Source organism: Silene latifolia, chromosome Y, assembly GCF_048544455.1.
Source record: "Silene latifolia isolate original U9 population chromosome Y, ASM4854445v1, whole genome shotgun sequence".
Lineage (NCBI taxonomy): Eukaryota > Viridiplantae > Streptophyta > Magnoliopsida > Caryophyllales > Caryophyllaceae > Silene > Silene latifolia.
In genome coordinates, this window is record NC_133538.1 from 38,801,627 (window position 1) to 38,822,617 (window position 20,991).

Here is a 20,991-nt window from a genome sequence, read left to right on the forward strand (position 1 = left end):
CGAGACGAAACTTACTGATCTAAAATGATCCGGTCGAAAGCATTTTCTTACGCCACCGAGCGTGGCTTTCAAAAGACCGCTGCCGCGTCCCACAGATCGGTTGGGCGTCGCAGGTGGGCCATGTCCACACCGGGTATTACATGGAGTATATAGTCAACGTAAGCTATTCAAGGTTAGTTATATTTAGTACAAAATTTCGGTTGATGATTTCTCAAGAATTGATAGCTCTCGGTCAAATTAATATTGAACTTTGATCGTTTGGTAGGAAAGGTAATAGAATCAACAAAAGAGAAAAAGAAAAGAGTAAAGAAAAGTGATTACCTTTAATACCATAAAGTGTTTGGTTGGATATTAATGAGTAAGGGAATCCCTCACTATGGAAACTAACATTCACCACCTCTACCGCCATCACCCATCACCTACGCCCCCTCCCACATCGGCACAACCACTAGAGGCGATGTCGACGTCCCAACATCACTCTTTCATCGACGACTTCATCACCATACCAACACAGCCCACCAAGCACCCATAATATCATCCCCTAAACACCTTCCACCCAAAAATAAATACTCCACCACCCAAAACACCATATCTAGTGTTTTGGGTGGTGGGGAAAGAGATTTCGAAGGGTGGTGGAGGGTTTTCTAGGGTTAGTTATGTATTTTATTATATGAGGTTATAATTCCGACGTGAATGAGTGGGTGGTGCAACGAGATACGGTGTGATGTGGGAACATTGTTAGCGGGTCGAAGTGGTGCAACGAATGGACGACGAGTCGCCGATGATGCTAGTGTTGATGGGCGTTGGTGGTGATGCGTGAAGAAACCCAATAGTCCCATATGTGAGTGTTATCCCACATCAAAAAGTGGAGAGAGTTTACTAATTTATAAGTAAAGAGCTACTCTCTTTATTACCAATTGATTTTAGTGTGGAACCTACTTGCACTTATGAAACTGATTCTCTCTCCTTCACTTGGGTCTTTTATCAGAACCATTAGAATCCGGCCTTTTTCAAGTTTGAATCAAATCAGTTAAGAAGGGTAATATGAGAACTTTTTTCAAGGTTGGACCGGACCAAAAATCGATCACCATTTATTCCCAGACCCGAACACCGGGTCGGAATGTATCTGGTCCATTCTAGTCCAAACCGGACATGACCAACCAATCCAGAACTCTAGACCCATTTATGAACATGCTTATCTGAATTGAACTAAATTCACAAGGACTGATTAATTAATCAGTTAGTCTTGCATAAGCCAGAATATCCGTCTTAAATCTTAAACAGCTAGTCCAAACCAGACAGGACCAACCGTATGGTAGTAATAAGACAAAACTTTTGGCATTTCTTAAAAAACTTGCCATGTAATTAGGCATGTATTTAATCCGCCTTAGCGTTTAAGACGGAGGCTTCCGAAAAGAAGTTGTGATATTAAATAAATAGACTTGTCAAACGAGTCGGGTCATATGGATCGGGTCAGAATATGGGTCTAATCGAATACGTCATACGGGTTTTAGATCGGGTTAGGGTCAGAATACGGGTTAGAAAAAAATGTGTGATGTCTTTTACTCCCTCCACATAACAATGTTTTCCCCATTTCTCTAAAAAATGTGAGAAGTATTTTATTGAAATGAGGCAAACATAGGTGTTGGGAGGGAGTATGTTTTATCATTTTTCAGTCGAAAAACATTCTCTACACTTTTTAAAATTAAATCATAGTTAAAATTAATAATATGATTATATTCATTTTTTATAGTACTTATATTAAGACATTTATTGAATAAAATTATCTTCGTTTTTGTTTTATTATTTCATGAAATAAAAGTTATATAAAATTAATATTTTAATTAGAAATATTGAAATAATTATTTTTGTATTTATAGTTTCAACTATAGTATAAAAGTATTAATATTTTAATAATACTCTTGATTTATCTTTAACCCACTGGGTCTAACGGACGAATTTCGACCCAAAAATAATGGGTTATTTGGGGTTTGGGTAAAGATTTATGGGTCTTAGAAGTTAGACCCTAAAAAATCGGGTCGAATCGTGTTTTGAGAGGTCTAGAAATAGACGATCATTAGTGGAAAGAAACACAAGGGCTGAGCAAAATCGGATATTCGATCTGAATTTCAAAACCGGATCGAATATCCGAATTTAAAATTATCAATTTTCCTGATCCACATCCGATCCGAATAATTCGGATATCCGAAAATCTGGAATCCGAAAATTCGGAGATCCGGATTTCGGAAAATGGATTCGATCCGGATTTAAATATACAGTAAAAATTCCACCGAGGCTGGTGATATTGGGCTATTGGCAGACTAACACTAAAGACAATTTCGGTCTATTTCACATTTTGCAACCCACTAAAAAAAGTAACGTCTTCGATCGCATAAATTACAAGCCTCGATCGCATAAATTACAAGTGTTAATTGCATAAATTACAAGTCTTTATTAAAAGCTTCAAAACTAGTCTAAAAACCGCATAAATTTTTCCTTTTTGTTTATATATATAAATTTTTAAAATTTGGATCGGATTCTGATATCCGGTTTTAAGAAAATCACAATCCACATCCGATTCAATTTATTCTGAAAAAATCAGAGGATATCCAATTTAAATGTTATCCATATACTAGGATTTTTTTTTCTCGGATTTCAGATCGGATTCGGAAAAACAAAAAAAAAAAAAAAAATTGGGTCGGATATTTTTTGTTCAACCCTAAGAAACACCCATATACCCTTGTAAGCTTTAGGTGAAGAGAGAGCACACTCCCCTGACAAAATCGGCATCAAACATAATTTCTCCTATGACATACGGAGTATAACATAAAGCTTTCGAATTCCATTAAAACACTCCCCCAATCATCTCTTTCGCACTTAAATCCCAATCATTATATTTCTCCACCCAATTCCAAAAAGTCTTCTCCACCCTCCCAAAATTATCTAACTTACCCAAATTTACACAAAGGATACTCAAAAACTAAACCTAAGTAACAAAAAAGAGGGAGCAGAGATGGGGACAGGAGGAGGTGGCGGAGCAGCAGGAGGCAGGACACCGTCATGGAAGGAAAGAGAAAATAACAGAAGAAGAGAACGACGTCGCCGTGCCATTTCCGCCAACATTTTCTCCGGCCTTCGTGCTTACGGCAATTACTCTCTTCCTAAACATTGTGATAACAATCAAGTTCTTATTGCTCTTTGTCATGAGGCCGGTTGGACCGTTGAACCTGATGGCACTACATATCGCAAGGTATACTCCCTTTTCTATTTTTCTTCTTCTATGGCTCCATGTGACACCGTCTTATACAAGAATTTATTCCGAGGAGGAAAGTTTTACTAAGACCGATCCACTACTTGACTTAGCTTGTGTGAATGCTAGATTTATCACGGTTACAATCGTTTTTATTTTACCAATTCACTAACAAACCACAATGTTAGCTACTTAGCTGAAGAACACGAGATATGAACAATAATGTTTACTTTTTAGCTTAGTGCTAAAATGCGCTATGATGAACTTCTCTGTTTTTTTTTTTTTTTTTTTTTTTTTTGGTGTTGCTCATTATTGTTGTTTCATCATGATGATAATTGTGATGTTGATAGCTCTGGTCTAGGCACTTTTGGGATAGTCTTTGAACGGCAATAGTCCTTAATTTGATTAATTCGAGTATTTGCTAATTATACTCCGTAATTTGATTAATCCATATTTTATACACGAGTAGCCTCATAACCTAAATCATTTCGGAAAGATTCTTGGGTACACCGGGTATACAAGATTATCGTATACCCTAACCAATGATAAACTTTTAATCATATTCCACTTAGATTTTGTTTTATTATTTATGAAAAGTGTTGATAATTCTAATAATTTTATTAGCTAGGGTGTACGATGACATAGTACACCCGGTGTACCTACCATTTTTTCATCATTTCAAAGGACACTACTTATGTACAATTCATTACTTAATTAATGTAAGGAATTATGTGTCATAATTCCCCTTTAAGTCCTACGAGTACTAGCTAGCTATTCACGTATAAAAATACCACACGTTAGTAAAAGTGTAAAACCACACTACATTTTAAGAGAAATGTGCTGGTTGATTATATAGAATTTTGGATAAATGTCACTCTATGTTGCTCAATATTCTAGAAAGTTTTAAACTATCACAAAAATAATAATTTGACCATGTTATTTTTTCCAGGGACGTGCTATTTCCTACACATTAGAACATCCACAATGGTAAGTTAGTTGTTACTAGCTTACCATTGCCACATAAGATTTTCAAGCTACAACAATTTTAAGCTAGAAATTACTACAATGGTAAACTACTAGTGTTGTGGCTTAGATGGGCCCATATGCACAACAACATTTCTGAAAATACAATTGTACTTCATGCCTATTTCCGCGTGTATTAGTTTAGTTGGTAGATTTTTTTTTGTAGGACCATTTGAGCTACTAGATCTATGGAGCTAGTTGCTCAATTTAAGCTAGTTCAATAGGAGTGCTCCAATGGTTAAGCAAGTAGCATAGAATTTTTTTTATTTGCAAGCAAGTCCTTTTGGGTAACCATTGGAGATGCTCTTATTTTACTAAATCCTACACAAATTTTCGACTTTTTTCAACTTTGCCTCTCCCATCTCATACACATAAAAGAAAAAAGAAAATTAACCCTAAATCAAATCTCAACCCCGACTACCCCCATCCCACTCCACCGACGGCGTCGACCACTACTTCCGCATCCCCACCGTTCCCCACTGGTGTCGCTCATACGTATTTCTCCCTGCAATAATAGATCGTAAAATGTTGGAATGATAATTCGTAACAACGGAAACCAGACAGAAACTTTAACGAAACAAGAGACAGAAATAGACTTATCGTAACAGAATTGCAGCGCCGTGGTATGGAGGCCACTGACTTGAAAACTATATCGGCACGATCATGGTGGTAATCGTCTCACGCCGGTAGTTCCCCAAGGTTAACACTGCGACGCCCGTACACAACCACTCGTGTATGAGAGCCTTGGAACAACCAAAAACGTACCCAGAAAAAACTCAGAAGCAGAAGTAGAATATCATTTTAGAGAGAGATAAGAGAGTGTGAAATTGTGTGTATGATCTGATGAGAGAACAGCTCTATTTAGAGTTGATAATAGAGTTGTTACAGGCAAAAACGTAGGGTCAAACGGAATTAAAGGAGATAATAAATCTCCTTAATTACAGCCAGTCAAACGGGATTAAAGGAGAATAAATCTCCTTTATCAAGGAGATCTTATTTGACTGAAATCCGTTACAGGACTCCAAAAACACACACAGACCAGGCCCAAAAAGATAAGGTAAAAGTGGGCCAAGGCCCGCACCGCAGGTGCTCTACCCAAACCCAATCCCGAGCCCGAGCTCGAGCCGGGCCGGCGCGCGCGCGTGTGTGTTTGGATCCAAACCCACAGGCCCAACAATCAGCACAAAAGTCTCCTTGGTCCAATCTCTTACCCACTATTAGACCAAGGGTAATATAAACACACTACAAACCACTCTCTCCACCGATGTGGAAGAGAGTAAGAACCAAAAAACCAAATTTCATGGTTTTACTTGGCATCACACCAACAATCCCCCACTGATGATAAGGAAAAGCTAAAGGGAAATTTATGGGTAAGGAGGACTGGATACTTAAACGTTCAATGTCTTTCGACTTGAATTGACGTATTAGTAAAATGAGGCAACAACTTACTTTCAACAAGAGAATATCTTTCGATTTGAATTCCTTGTCGGTGTTCGGTCATTGATTCCCCCACAACACATATCATACCTTCAAAGACTGTTTTTGTTCCGCGATTTCAAGTGCAACGCTTTTAAAGCCATGCGTTTACCCTGGTTTAGGTGAGTGCTCTAGTGAGAATTTTTTTTTTTATATTCTTACATTGATGGTGTGGCTGAACCATCACATCCCCAATAGTAGCTCAAGTGCTTCTCAGTAGCATTTCTCATAAGAGCTATTAAGGACAAAAGTCCAACCTCATATAAAAACACAATCCATGAAGTGCGTCTCAAAAGCACCGCCAAAAATGGCTATGGATATCAAATGCCACAGGAATGAGCTATAGAGTCCATCAAGTATCACACTCAAACTTGATTTAAGTACTTAAGCCCCATTCCCCTCGACATTTCAAGGACTACTCTCCTTGTTAACCCCTTAGTAAGGGGATCAGCAAGATTACGTTTGGATTTCACATAGTCCAAAGCAATTACTCCATTTTTCAGGAGTTGTTTTACCACACCGTGCCTGATTCGAATATGTCGTCTCTTACCATTGTAGACATTATTCTTAGCAACACCGATAGCTGCTTTACTATCACAGAGTAAGGAGACTGGTGCAACCTGTCCCCCCCACATAGGCACATCTGCTAGTAAGTTCCTCAACCAATCTGCTTCTTGACCTGCCAACTCAAGAGCAATGAACTCAGATTCCATGGTGGAGCTAGCTATACAAGTCTGTTTTGCAGACTTCCACGATATAGCTCCTCCACCCAAGGTGAACACATAACCACTAGTGGAATGAATTTCATCATTACCTGCAACCCAATTTGCATCACAATATCCTTCTAACACAGCAGGAAATTTACCATAATGCAAACACAAATCAATTGTTCCTTTCAGGTATTTAAGTAAATGACGAAGTGCATTCCAATGTTCATCACTGGGGTTATGTGTATATCGACGCAGTCTACTAACAGCATAAGCAATGTCTGGTCGAGTACAGTTCATGAGGAACATCACACTTCCTATAATTCTAGCATATTCTTCTTGTGAGACACTATCACCCAAGTTCTTACACAAAGATATACTAGCATAATAAGGAGTTCTAGCAGGTGTAACATCAAAACTGTTAAATTTAAAAGACACATTTTCAACATAATGTGATTGACTAAGGGATATACCATTTGGGGTTTTCATAACTCTAACTCCAAGAATAACATCAGCTTCTCATAAGTCTTTCATCTCAAAACGTGATGACAAAAATTGTTTGGGTTTATTTACAACAAATAAATTACTACCAAGAATTAACATGTCATCAACATATAAGCATATAATCACACAATCTGATCCAAACATTTTAGAATAAACACACGAATCAGAATTGTTAGTTATATAGCCATCATCAGTCAAAGTGTTGTGAAATTTCTCATACCACTGTTTAGGTGCTTGTTTAAGACCATATAGTGATTTTCTCAGTTTACACACTTTACTCTCTTGACCCTTTACCACAAACCCCTCGGGTTGCAACATATAGATCTCTTCATTTAGGTCATCATTCAAAAAAGCAGTTTTTACATCCATCTGATGTACCACAAGATCATGAATAGCAGCCAAAGCAATTAGAGTTCTAATGGTGGAAATTTTAGTCACAGGTGAGTAAGTATCAAAATAGTCAATGTCTTTCTTTTGTGTAAACCCCCTCACCAGAAGTCTGGTCTTGAACCTTTCTATTGTTCCATCAGGTCTAAATTTTTTTTTGAAGATCCATTTGCTACTAATGGGTTTACTACCTTTAGGCAAATCAGTTAACTCCCAAGTCTGATTAGAAACAATAGAATCTAGTTCATTTTTAATAGCTTCTTTCCAAAAAAACAACATCTATAGATCTCATAGCCTCAACATATGTTTTTGGATCATCTTCTATTAAAAAGGCAGAAACAAGCTCATCAAAAGCACAAATATCACCTGCGATTTCAGATAAGTGAAGTCTGATAGCATCAGTTCTGACGAAATCACTCCCGTAGTTCTTTTCAATTTTGGGCCTTTTGCTTCTTCTTGGCTCAACTGCATGATCAACAGAAGTACTAGTACTCGCATGCATAGAACTGTCAGTAGGGTTAACAGGCACAACATGAACAACAGGAGCATCAGGTAGAGATACAGTCTCCTTCTTCAAAGGAAATACCTGCTCAAAAAACTCAGCATCTCTAGCCTCAGTTATAGACCTGTCACTTAAAGACATGAACCTATAAGCAGAACTGTTTTGAGCATAACTAATGAAAATGCAATCATAAGTCTTAGGTCCAATGGTTGGCCTCCTAAAGCTAGGTAAGCCTACTTTGGCCAAACACCCCCACACTTTAAGGTAACTTAAGTTAGGAGCATAACCTTTCCACAACTCATAGGGTGTCTTGTCTAGTTTCTTATGAGGTACCACCCGTAAGAATATGACAAGCTGAAAGCACCGCTTCCCCCCACATATCATCAGAAAGGCCAGAACTTAAAAGCATATCATTCATCATTTCTTTCAAAGTTCTATTTTTACGTTCAGCTACTCCATTCGATTGAGGTAAGTATGGTGGGCTCTTTTCATGTATTAAACCATTTTTCTCACAAAAATATACTAAATAATTAGAGTCATACTCTCCTCCTCGATCAGACCTGCCTCTTTTGATCTTTCTATCATGCTGATTTTCTACCTCAGTTTTGAACTTTATAAACATGTCCTCATCTTCACTTTTATTTCGAAGCAAATATATTTTGGTATATCTAGAAAAATCATCAATAAAAGTGACATAATAATGTTTACCACCTCTGCTCATGGTGTTTTTGAAGTCAGCTAGGTCAATGTGAATTAACTCAAAAAGACTCGTTTGTCTAGTTGTAACAGGTCTACTAGGTTTCTTAGCAAATTTGGCCTCGACACAACTAGAACAATTCACATGACCTAATCTACCATGCCAAACATCAATAGACTCAGCAATATAAGCAGAAGTAGGAGCATTATTATTAATGATAGGAGAATCAACATTCAAAACAAATAAACCCCCACAGAGATAACCCTTGCCCATAAAATCCCCATTGTGCGACATTACAACCTTGTCAGCCTCAAAAACAAGTTTCACACCAGCTTTGTTTAGCAAGGCACCAGACACGAGGTTTCGACGCAAATTAGGAACATACAAAACATTATTTAAAGCAAGAGTTTTCCCTGAGGTTAGTTTGAGAAAGATCTTGCCTTTGCCGGTGATAAGAGCAGAAGAAGAGTTACCCATGTAGACACATTCACCATCAGCTACATCTTCGAACTCAACAAAGAGATCCTTGTTAGCACACAGATGCCTAGAAGCCCCTGTATCCAGAATCCAATCACTAGCATTTGCAACCAGATTTGCCTCAACTACCACAAAGAAAGAATGATATCATCTTTTTCAAAGAACATTAGCTTCAAGAACAACTTTCTTCGAGGACACCGATAAGCTTTGTGACCCGTTTTCCCACAAACATAACATACCGATTCGACTTGGTTTACGAATCTTTGAGGCGAGTTTGGTGAATTTCCCTTGACCAAACTTTCTTAGCATTCGACCCTTAGATTGACCACGACCCGACTTTAGCCTTTCCCTTACCCTTGAACCTATCTTCTTTTGAAGACCCACCAGTTTCAACAAGATTGGCTTTGGTAGTAGTAAGAAACAATTGGACTGACTTATCTTTCAGACGATTAGCTTATTTAGTCCTCATGTGGCCTACCAGCTCTTGAAGAGACAAATCCTTCTTCTTGTGTTTCAAATGGTTCCTATACTCATTCCAGAACGGGGGGAAATTTTTCTAGCAAAACATTAGCCAAAAATATTTCATCTAGTTTCATTCCCTCATTAGTGACATCAACACACAAGTTTCCATAAACATGAACTTGCTCCATAATTGGTTTGTCATCTACCATTTGAAACCCAAGCCACTGCTCGACAACATATTTTTTCTTACTCGCATCGTCAGCCCCATATTTTTTCTCTAACAACTCCCATATGGTTTTAGCATATTTATGAACCGAAAATAAGTCAAAAAGGGTATTCGACATATGAGTAAGGAGATGATGCTTAGCAGTTTTGTTATCCTTATCATGTTTCTTAATAGACTCCTCATTCGACTTAACAGCAACAGACGAAGGTGGGGGTAGCCTCTACACTAGTAGTGGTTACAGCAGCAGGAGGGTCAGAAAATAAGACATAGTCGATTTCTAATTGTTCAAAAAACATAAGCAGTTTCTGAGACCATCTTTTGTAGTTCAGACCGTCTAAGGGTTCCAATTTCGACAAGTCAGACAGGATTTTGTTTGAGACGTCAGCCATTATTACGACAAAAATATAGTTTTCAAATTGTTGGAATGATAATTCGTAACAACGGAAACCAGACAGAAACTTTAACGAAACAAGAGACAGAAATAGACTTATCGTAACAGAATTGCAGCGCCGTGGTATGGAGATCACTGACTTGAAAACTATATCGGCACGACCGTGGTGGTAATCGTCTCACGCCGGTAGTTCCCCAAGGTTAACACTACGACGCCCGTACACAACCACTCGTGTATAAGAGCCTTGGAACAAACAGAAACGTACCAAGAAAAAACTCAGAAGCAGAAGTAGAATATCATTTTAGAGAGAGATAAGAGAGTGTGAAATTGTGTGTATGATCTGATGAGAGAACAGCTCTATTTATACTCCCTCCGGCTTGCTGTTTTCTTCCCATTTCATTATAATACTCCTCACATATATTAGAGAAACGGGAAGAAAATTAAAAGACAGAGGGAGTAGTTGATAATAGAGTTGTTACAGGCAAAAACGTAGGGTCAAACGGAATTAAAGGATATAATAAACCTCCTTAATCACAGCCAGTCAAACGGGATTAAAGGAGAATAAATCTCCTTAATCAAGGAGATCTTATTTGACTGAAATCCGTTACAGGACTCCAAAAACACACACAGACCATGCCAAAAAAGATAAGGTAAAAGTGGGCCAAGGCCCGCACCGCAGGTGCTCTACCCGAGCTCAAGCCGGGTCGGGCCGGCGCGCGCGCGCGTGTGTATGTGTATGTGTTTGGACCCAAACTCACAGGCCCAACAATCACCACAAAAGCCTCCTTGGTCCAATCTCTTACCCACTATTGGACCAAGGGTAATATAAACACACTACAAACCACTCTCTCCACCGATGTGGGAGAGAGTAAAAACCAAAAAACCAAATTTCATGGTTTTACTTGGCATCACACCAACACAAAATAATCGAAACAATATTACAACAATGACGATTTCTTAGTATCAACAATGGCGATTTCAATATAATGCAATTACTTAGTATCAACAATGGGTTGTTGTCAGCCCATGGCGATTTCTTATTATCAACAATGGGTTTTAATTTCTTAGTATCAACAATGACGATTTCCGATCAGATTGTCGTGGATGAGGTGTTGACGTTCATTGGAAGGAATGAAAGAGGAATCTTGGCATAATTAAAGTCGACGAACTTCAATACCAATTTTGGGTTCTTCAAAAAAAAAAAAAAAATTGATGAATTTCAATGGCGATTTCCAATCAGATTGTCTGTGCAATTCAACAATGGCATTAGCGTTGATTTGTTTACCTTGGAGCGGTGGTTGTCGTCAGTCGATGGCGACGGACCATGGTGGTTTGCGGTGGGTAAGGGGAAAAGGGGTGGCTGGGCAAGTATTTGAATTAGGTTTAATTGTTTTGGGGTGGGTATGAAGTGCGAAGGGTAATGTCGGAAATAGTTGATAATTTGTGTAGGATTAAGTAAAGGTATGTGTAGGAAATAGCAATTGCGTTTTTTTTTAAAACAAATGTATATATTATTGTAATATCTTAGCATACTATTTCAGAATCTTAAAATATATTTACGATCAAAATTTAATTAAAAAAAGGAGATAGTTGCGCGGGACGGACAAAGAGTTGAGGAGTGATGGAACAAAAACTATTCAGCTGCAAATAGGCCTTGTAAATGGGTTATTCGTGTCGGGTCGGTCACATTGAGCTGGGCCATTTTCGGGTTACTTTTGGGTCGGGTCATTTAGGATCGGGTCAATCTGGGTCGCTCGGGTCATGAGTTTGCCTTAATTAAGTCATTTTGGATCCAATCGGGTCACTTAAATTGGGTTACTTTGGGTCGGGTCATTTTCGGGTCGGGTCACTTCGGATATGTCGGGTCACTTACGGGTGATGCATTTCGGGTCATTTTTGAATCTCGGGTCGGGTCAGCTTTGCCAAGTCTAGCTACAAACACGACCCAATGTTAGGGGAGTGTTGGAAACAATTATTTAGTTGAAAATTTCACACTTTTAATCAAGACTAGAGTAAAGTGTCATTGTTGTGGGTAATCTTTTTGTTACATGATACACAATCTTTCATTCCAAACTTGGACGGGCCTCAGCCTGGCATATTATGTTAGGTGTCAATTTACCATACTACCCTCTAGAATCAATCCATGCGCCACCAAACTACATCCATCCTTGAACAAGAGGGCAAATTTGGTACTTCATCTGAATCAATATCCTTTATTTTTCTCTCCTTTTCATTTTTTCACTAATGAACTGTTGAGATTTGATTTGGTATCTCCATTTCTTTTTTTCATATCCTCCATTTCTTTTCAAAAAAAACAATTACAACCAGTCGGGCAGTCCTCACCCACTAATAAGAAAAGGAAAACGGAAACGGACTAAACCGGAAAGAAACGAAGAGGATCCATCCGGTTCACTCTGAATATATAAAGTAACACAAATAACTGTCTCTCTTAAACGTGATACACTAGCGTCAGCTAAAGTACCACTTTGGAGAGTATAGTCGACCTGGCTAGTGACCTACGATCTGTTAGTTTACTAGTAGTGCTTTAATTATCTCAAGTGACCCAAGCAGTGGTCACGCTAACTAGGTCACGACCCGATTTTACTCTTAATTCCACCTTATTAACTTTGACTTATTTTTACCCTCCCAAGCAGAAGGTCGCGACCTAGGTCATCAACCCAATCATTTTCCACTTCACAACATTCCCAATCATACCACACTATCATATTATATACTTTTTATTATTATTTTTTTATTGTTCCACCAATCAAATTTGGACACATAGGAGGTCACATTAGTGGTCAATTTGTGACCAAAGTGACCAAGTTTGGTCACAAATTGACCTTTGGTCACAAATTAACATCTTTGGTCACCAATTAAATACCTTAATTACTCCATTAATCATGACCAAGCAAGGTCATGACCAAGCAATTGACCTTGCTTGGGGATGGTCTTACGTATTTCTCGTGAACAAAATTTGGTCACTTTAGTTATTTGTGTCAGGTGAGGTGAGGTGTGTATATCAATGCATGATCTGCTGCATTTTTAGGATACTCTTTTTGTACGTTTTGTTGCATGCATCTTTGATCAGGGTTCCAATTTGAGATGGGCGTGGAGGGGTATTTTTGTCTTTTCATTTTTGCTGACTAAAGTGTAGGGCCTCTCTTTCATGTTTCAGTTTTCTTGCTTTTCAGAACTCACATGCCAGACCAAAGTGGGGTTATCATTTATTCATTTGTGATCCTCTCATTTACTCTCATATCTCAATTATGTTTTATTACACAAATTATCGTTTAAGACAGACACGAATCAATATATATCAAATCACATAGCAAGTTGCCTAGAAAATGTTAAAAGTTGTCTTTTATACCACCATGTGGTGGTATTTGAGCCGTCTTAAGCTTAAGACACGGATTAAGCAAGACTTATTGTTTTCGGACATAGTTAGTGTATGTTGGAGTGACAAACACCGTCACACTGGTATCTTGTAGACGATTTTTAGGTTTTTGGCTAAGGTACACAGTGTCGGAGTAACAAAGGGTTGTGCTACAAGTGATAGATGGTCCTAAATAAATGTGACAGTAGTGAACTAGTATCTTAGGTTGAGGACCATCATGGCTCAATGCCTCAGTGTTCTGTAATGTTTCCATGGTTAAAATGAGGACCAATTAGAAGACCTGGAAACTGTGGGTGTTGTCACTGCTGTTGTAGGAGTTCATAACTCTGTTCTCATTTGTGATGATAGTATTACCCATGAATATTTACAACCTAACAAGCTGAGATAACTTCATCAGTCATTTCCTGAATTGATGAATCTGTAACAATGAATGAATGTCTCCCTCGAAAAACAAAACCGCAATGAATGTCGCCCATCTCTGATATTATGAAGGATACTACTTGGAGATAAATTGGCATGTGAAACCAAACTACCCACATCGACATTTTTTGAAATTTATGTTTGTTAGTCACACACTCTTTAGAGTATTCAACACGGGTATCTGAGTATTGGAATCGACTATTTTATGTAAATTTCCTGTGTTCTTGGTTTAGAATGAAGCTTGTGTCAATTGTCACACCTATATTCAAGTGTCATGTTTAAACACAGTACGAGTAACTGCGGTAAACATTGTTTGCGACTAATCAGAACATCATCAACCTAACAGTTTAGAATGACCCATCGTTTTTCCTTTTTATTGAATCGTAAAGATTTGCTATTTTCTTTCGGTGGCTTTTAGTTAGGAGTAGACCTTATTCCTCTACCAAATGGGCAGAACTTTTGTTTTCATCTCTTATAGATGTTCTTAGTTAGATATTTCAGATTTCAACTAAGTAGCCCATTTAAACTGGTTTCAATTTTTTTCCTATTATTTTCCGTAGTTATAATGCCATAATTGAAAGGGTAAGTCTCTGTTAATCGAGGAAGCACATCAGTCACCATTACAGGAAAATAGGATTCAGGCTTCATAGAGGGATGCTATTCTTGTGTGCTGAAACCGGTGTACTTCCATCAGCTCCGTGTTGTGCCTTTATCTTCTTTATTCTTTCGCTTTCAGTGTGTTACTAACTACTAACCCAATATATCACTGTCTGCAACTCCAGGGACGAAAACCCCCACCACACCTGGACCTCACAGCACGGCCTGCATCACTATCAGCCAGCCCATCATGCTCGTCTTACCAGCCCAGCCCCTACACTTCCTTCAACCCGAGCCCAGGATCATCATCCCTAGCTAGCCCGGCTTCATCTTCCTACGCTCCCAACCCCAGTTACCTCGAAGGCGGGTCCCTCATCCCGTGGCTAAAGAACCTGTCATCCTCCAACCGGGCCCAACTGTACACCCATGGAGGCTCAATCAGCGCTCCTGTCACTCCGCCTGGCAGCTCACCATCCCGCCATGTTGCCCCTGATCCTGATTGGTGGGGAGGGACTCGTGGGACCCACTCCCCGACATTCAGTCTTGTTTCTGCTCAGCCGTTAGGGTGTTGCTCCTCCCAGATGCTGACACCATTGCAGAGTGGGACATGCTCGCCAGCTGTCCCCGCTCGGTTTGATCAGACAGGGGATGTTCCGATGTCAGAAGTGCTATCGGATGACTTTGCGTTCAGGAGTGGGGCCAAGGGGGTTGTTAAGGCCTGGGAAGGAGAGAGAATCCATGAGGACTGCTCTGATGATCTTGAACTTACCCTTGGCTGCGCTAAGACAAGGTCAGTTTAATGATGTCAAATTTAAATTTTATGCTGCTATTTAACTTTGTTTCAATAAGACAGTTTGTCATGATAAGATATTCGTCAGAAATTATTGGAGGTTTTGCGGTTTAGGTGTTGAAAAAACCTTGAAAGGTCAGTCCGACATCTTACCATGGCTGATTATAAGACATGACGAAAAGATGATCCAAGGTTTCGAGGAGTGATCGTAAAGTTTCAACTTAAAAATCCACCTCAAAGTTTTAACTACGACCTGACGAATGACGATGTCTTCATGATTTATATAATATTACTCCCAGTACCTTGAATCATCTCCATATGTTAGTTAAAAACTCACATCAAACTTGGAATGGTCATTGTATATATGTTGTACCACGGCTTAGTATTAGACGGCCTAACCTAACTTTTACGGCTTTTGGTGCAATGTTATGCAGGTGAAGCGATAGTTAGAAAGGACATCTCTTTGGTACACTGACGTTTGCAATGGCATGGTGTTGTGGGAAGCTATGGTAGTAATAGTTAGTAGTTTAGGACTATCCAACAACCATCACATTCCATGGATATATATATACTAAAAGTGGGAACTCATTTGTGCTCTGGTAATATGCATGTCATTGTATATGTCATATGTGGTCTTTCAGGACAATCCACCTCTTTGCACTTTCATCATATATTCTCTCGAGCTCTTCTCCAATCTAAACTTCAATACTATTCCTTAAATCACCTATAAATTCTAAAACTACTAAATAACCTTCCAATTCAGAATTAATGGCTTCAATTTTTCAAAGTTTTAACATGAAGATGGCTGTTATTTAGCTAGTAAATTGATGAGATAAACTCTCGGAATTTGACTTTTGAAAATACCAAGGCTATGATATCATGCACGAGAGCAATCTCAAAAAAAAATGGCAAAGGTTAGAGGTCAATCATTACTTTGACAAATTACCTAATATTTACCTCATTTTCATAAATACTACCTAAAGTTTTAAATTTTGCGAGAAGCTATCTAATATTTTTTTACTTTTGTCGAAAACTACCAAATTGAAATTAATGAGCAAGTTCGACAATTTTTTTTTCCAAACTAACTAAAATTCCGACAAATAAGTCAAAATGTCAATCGAATTAATCATAATTTTGTCCAAATTAGCCACAATCTCGGCCAAACTAGTCAAAATTGTAGTAAAAAAAATTTGAAATAAATTTGTTAGTAGCTAATCAAAACAGTTGGCAGTGGTTTAGTATAGTAAATAATGTTATGTTCAATGCCAAAAATAATGTTTTCGAGTTAGAATTTTGTCTAATTTGATCAGATTTTTCAATTTGGTAGTGTCCGACAAAAGTCCAGAAAATTTAGGTAGTTTCTCGCAAAATTAAAAACTTTATGTGGTATTTATGATAATAAGGTAAATATTAGGTAGTTTTTGACAAAAAACCTCCTTAATAATCAATCAATCAATCCATCCTAAGTAAAAAATTGAAGCTTTTGACATACGTGAATGAGTGATTTAGAGCATCTCCAATGGTTAACAAAAAGGACATGCTTGCAATTTTAAAAAAAATTCAAGCATGTTGCTCACCACTGTTGTAGGAAATTTACAACCCGCTTGAAAGCTACTGTAGCTCTACCAAGCTACATGCTTGAAAATGAATAGCTTTCTTTCTATTGGTCGATATATGAGAAGTTGGTCAATTCAAGCTACAATTGTATATAGCTCACCATTGGGAGGGTGTGTAGCTTAAAAGCGATGTTGCTGAAAATTCTTATGTGGCAAGTCAAGCTACAATACGTCGTAGCTTACCATTAAAGATGCTCTTATATCACATATATTTCGGTTAGACAATCGTGTACAAGTATTTTTATAAACTAGGACTAGGATATGTTAACGATTCTTCTATTTATACGAATCATGATCTGTGAAACTCCGCAAAAACGGTAAGAAAAATACAATAACAAAATGTGGAATTTTCGGAAATTTTGAAACTTTTAAAATTTAAGGCGCGGGTTCATTAAAATCTAAAACATAAATAAAGTACGCGGAAAAGAAGTTAAGTTTATACAAACGTGATAGTCAAAGGTGAGGGAAAATATATCCCTCGAATGACAAAATGATAAAAGGTGAGTCTAAACAATCCTAATAAACCGACTACTAGTTCAAGGTGCTCGCTAGCTCACACGTCTAACCCCACGAATGCATCTTCACAAACCTGTAATTCATGTAAACATGAAAGCCACAGTCAGTGGGAAGTAACTCAAGGTTCTCCCAGCCACAAATTGTCGAAACACAGATAAGTAGGAACATATCAGAACATAAAAAATATAACTATTTGATGTAGGTACTGAGACATAAGAATAACATTCAAAACATGTGTAGTCAACTATAGATAAGACATATGATACATACATATGAGACAATCCACCCAAAACGCCCTAAATGATAATACAACTATAAACATGCATGGCTATATGAATAGTATGATACAAGAAGGCTAAGTGAACAATAATTAGACTTATATGACACAACACAAGTATCCGGCTCAGATGCTACCTTTAAAGCATGTCCAAGATACAACACACAAGTATCTGGCTCAGAGGCTACCTTTAAAGCATGTCCAAGACGCAACACACAAGTATCTGGCTCGGAGGCTACCTTTAAAGCATGTCCAAGACACAACACACAAGTATCTAGCTCAGAGGCTACCTTTAAAGCATGTCCAAGACACAACACACAAGTATCTGGCTCAAAGACTACCTTTAAAGCATGTCCAAGACACAACACACAAGTATCTAGGACGGGATTACTAATGTCACATTCATACTTATGGCTTGCATCTCACCATAAGAACGAATAGGAACATCAATCCCGACGATCATATCGCAACTAGAGGGCTTATAGCTCACCTCTAGTATCCGATAGGACCAAGACTCTCACAACCGAACAATACAAGGTATTATCAAGAATACGACCCCTCACAAGTAACTATTTATAATAAATATATCATACTTGTATTATATTAATAAATATTCCACTTCATAATTTAACATATCGGTTAAGTAAAATATAACAAGCGATAATGAATAATTTATGTTATGTGAAATTTACGGGATAAAATGTAAACCAGCTTATGTGACTCATTCCTGAGCCCACTTCAAAATATAAGGTTGGCCCGACAATTCAAACATGACGAGTCCAACAGCTAAAACATGTAAAGCCCAACAATTGCATCACATGAAGCCCAACAAATAAACCATATGGTGTCCAACAAGTTAAACATGTAAAGCCCAACAAACTAATTATGTGAAGTCCAACTATTTACACATATCAAATCCGACAAATTCAACACAACAAGCCCAATAATTGTAATGTATTTAGCCCAACAATAAATTATAAAGAAAGAACGATAATTAACGAATTACATTATATAAAACATGAGACGGAAATTAAATAATTCATATACACTAAACTTGCGCCAAAACCACCTATCACCACAACTTAGGGGAAGCCATATGGGCAGCCCCTTTCTCGCCTCAACAAACACCTACAACCACCATCATTCCACCCCCAAAACATCCACCATTCGACTACCCACAACTATCCCTCACACCACTCCATATCCCATCCCAAAATCAGTCCAAAATAGGCCCGAAATAGACTACCAGACCCGTCAAACAGACCACACCGAGACGCCTAGACACGAGATTTTCAACTATAAACCAGATGAAAATGATAATTTACACAAATAACAACACCCAACATAACCCAAATTGACTTCCAAATACCGTCCCACAACAGCCCACCCGCAACTCCATTCCGACTGTCCCAAAACAGTCTGAAGGCTGCAATAAAACCGTTCCCAAAACACAGGAATGAGCAGTACTAGTCACGGTACAAAACAGCCGCCATTTTTGTCCAAACTCAAGACGGAAATTGAAGCCAAAGCTAAGACGCGAAAGAGCATGACTTTACTATGAATAAACAGCATTCAATTTACCAATAACAATACATAAAAGGATCAGGACAAGGACGACCAAAAACAGTCTACAAAGAAGAGCACAACAGCCTTCGAAAAAGTCAAGGCCGAACATCACGTGAGGGATTTTAAGCTGTGGAAACAGCCAAACACCCATGTAAAATACTTACTAACTCACCAAATCCCTCATACACATGAGTAAAGGCACAAAGGTTTAATCTTTACGACAAAACGAGTGAAAAACCGAGTAAAAGGAGAAAGATCGACACTTTATCGAGTAACCTATCACCATTACCTTATAACTTCTTCAATGAACTCGATTCCGACTCAGAACTATGATGACCGGTTCTAGTCGTCATTCCCGGGTCAAAAACAATTTCTAAATTACCCAATTAAGTAGCATAATCGGGGTCGAATACACAAGGATGGCGGGGGTGTATACTTAGTCAGTTCAAATCCTATTTTAGTTAACCAAAAGTAAGATTGATTAATTGTAAACTAAGATGCAAGTAAGATATAAAATTAAGCTAAATGAAAATTGCTTCTAATCAAATGAATGAAAACTAAGGTCCTTGGGTTTACTTGGGTAAGTCGAGGAAAGATTGTTAACAAGAAATGGGTAATGATGTGGGCCTATGATTGATCACAATTTCTTAGTCAATTAGAGCTAACCAACAAGCATATACTTAGTATGAAAAACTCATCTCGGCCATGCCATACAGGCCTTCCGTTGTCTTTCGACCTAGAATAGACTAAACATGATAATGAAAGACTCAAACTCTCATTTAAGAAATCCATCAAACATTTCATAGGCATGGGAGTAAGGTTTTACAAACAAGCTTACACTTAGTTCAGATAAACTCATCACAAACATGCATAAAGACTATCTAATAGCATAGGCACCAAGATGGATCAAATATGTCTAAGAAAGGCTCCAACTTTCATTTAATCATCTCATTTAAATACTTCTAAAACCATCCAATAGCACAATGCACCAAGATAAGTTAAACATGCTAATAAAAGACTCAAACTTTCGTTTAAGCATTTCATCGAGCACTTCATATGCACAAGAGTAAGACCGATTAATTACCCAATTCAAAAGGTTAACAACCCAATTTCAATCCTCTTAATCACCCAAGATCCCCCATGACCTTAAATAAGACTACTCACACATGCCTATAAGAGAGAAATTGAAAGATAAAGAAACAAGCATGAATAACACAATAAACATGGTTACGAATTCAAACAATAATTTAAATGAACAAGAAATGTAAATAAACTAAAGGAAATGAGATTAAGAAGAGAAATTATACCAAAAGACAACAACTTTTATTGAATTATGGAAGGATTCTTCAATTCTCCACATACAACCCAGAATTACTAAATGTATACAAATGAGAAATGAAGAAGTTGGATAAATTAAAGAGCAATTATATTAATTCCATATATATATATATATATATATATATATATATATATAAAACTGGGTTGAAGCGTTGTGGATGCGCTACGTGTCCTATACAGCCTTAATGACAAGCATTAATTACAGTTAATCATTTAATATGAGCATAATAAATGCTGTATAAATCTCAGCAAAATATTAATTATAGTTTAATAAATTTATTATAAAATTACATAAAAAAAATTACGGTAATTTGATTCTAAATTTAGTAAAAAATTATTTTGATAAAAATTCTAAAATTTAAATAATTATGT

The 20,991-nt window shown here is 37.7% G+C and overlaps 1 protein-coding gene across 1 annotated transcript; it reads left to right on the forward strand.

Annotated features, from left to right (window-relative positions):
• The first annotated feature begins 2,737 nt into the window (after nucleotides 1-2,737).
• On the forward strand, nucleotides 2,738-15,948 carry LOC141634350 (BES1/BZR1 homolog protein 4-like). Its single transcript, XM_074446559.1, has 3 exons — nucleotides 2,738-3,250; nucleotides 14,702-15,306; nucleotides 15,741-15,948. Exons 1-3 carry the CDS (start codon nucleotides 3,014-3,016, stop codon nucleotides 15,742-15,744), a joined length of 846 nt encoding a protein of 281 aa, XP_074302660.1. The 5' UTR covers nucleotides 2,738-3,013; the 3' UTR covers nucleotides 15,745-15,948.
• Nucleotides 15,949-20,991: the final 5,043 nt, after the last annotated feature.

What these genes read in the sequence shown, in the direction of transcription:
- LOC141634350 (XM_074446559.1), top strand. Translation starts at nt 3,014, where the DNA reads ATGGGGACAGGAGGAGGTGGCGGAGCAGCAGGAGGCAGGACACCGTCA. An exon ending in ATGGCACTACATATCGCAAG is followed by an intron (nt 3,251 to 14,701) that starts GTATACTCCCTT and finishes CTGCAACTCCAG; the next exon opens with GGACGAAAACCCCCACCACA.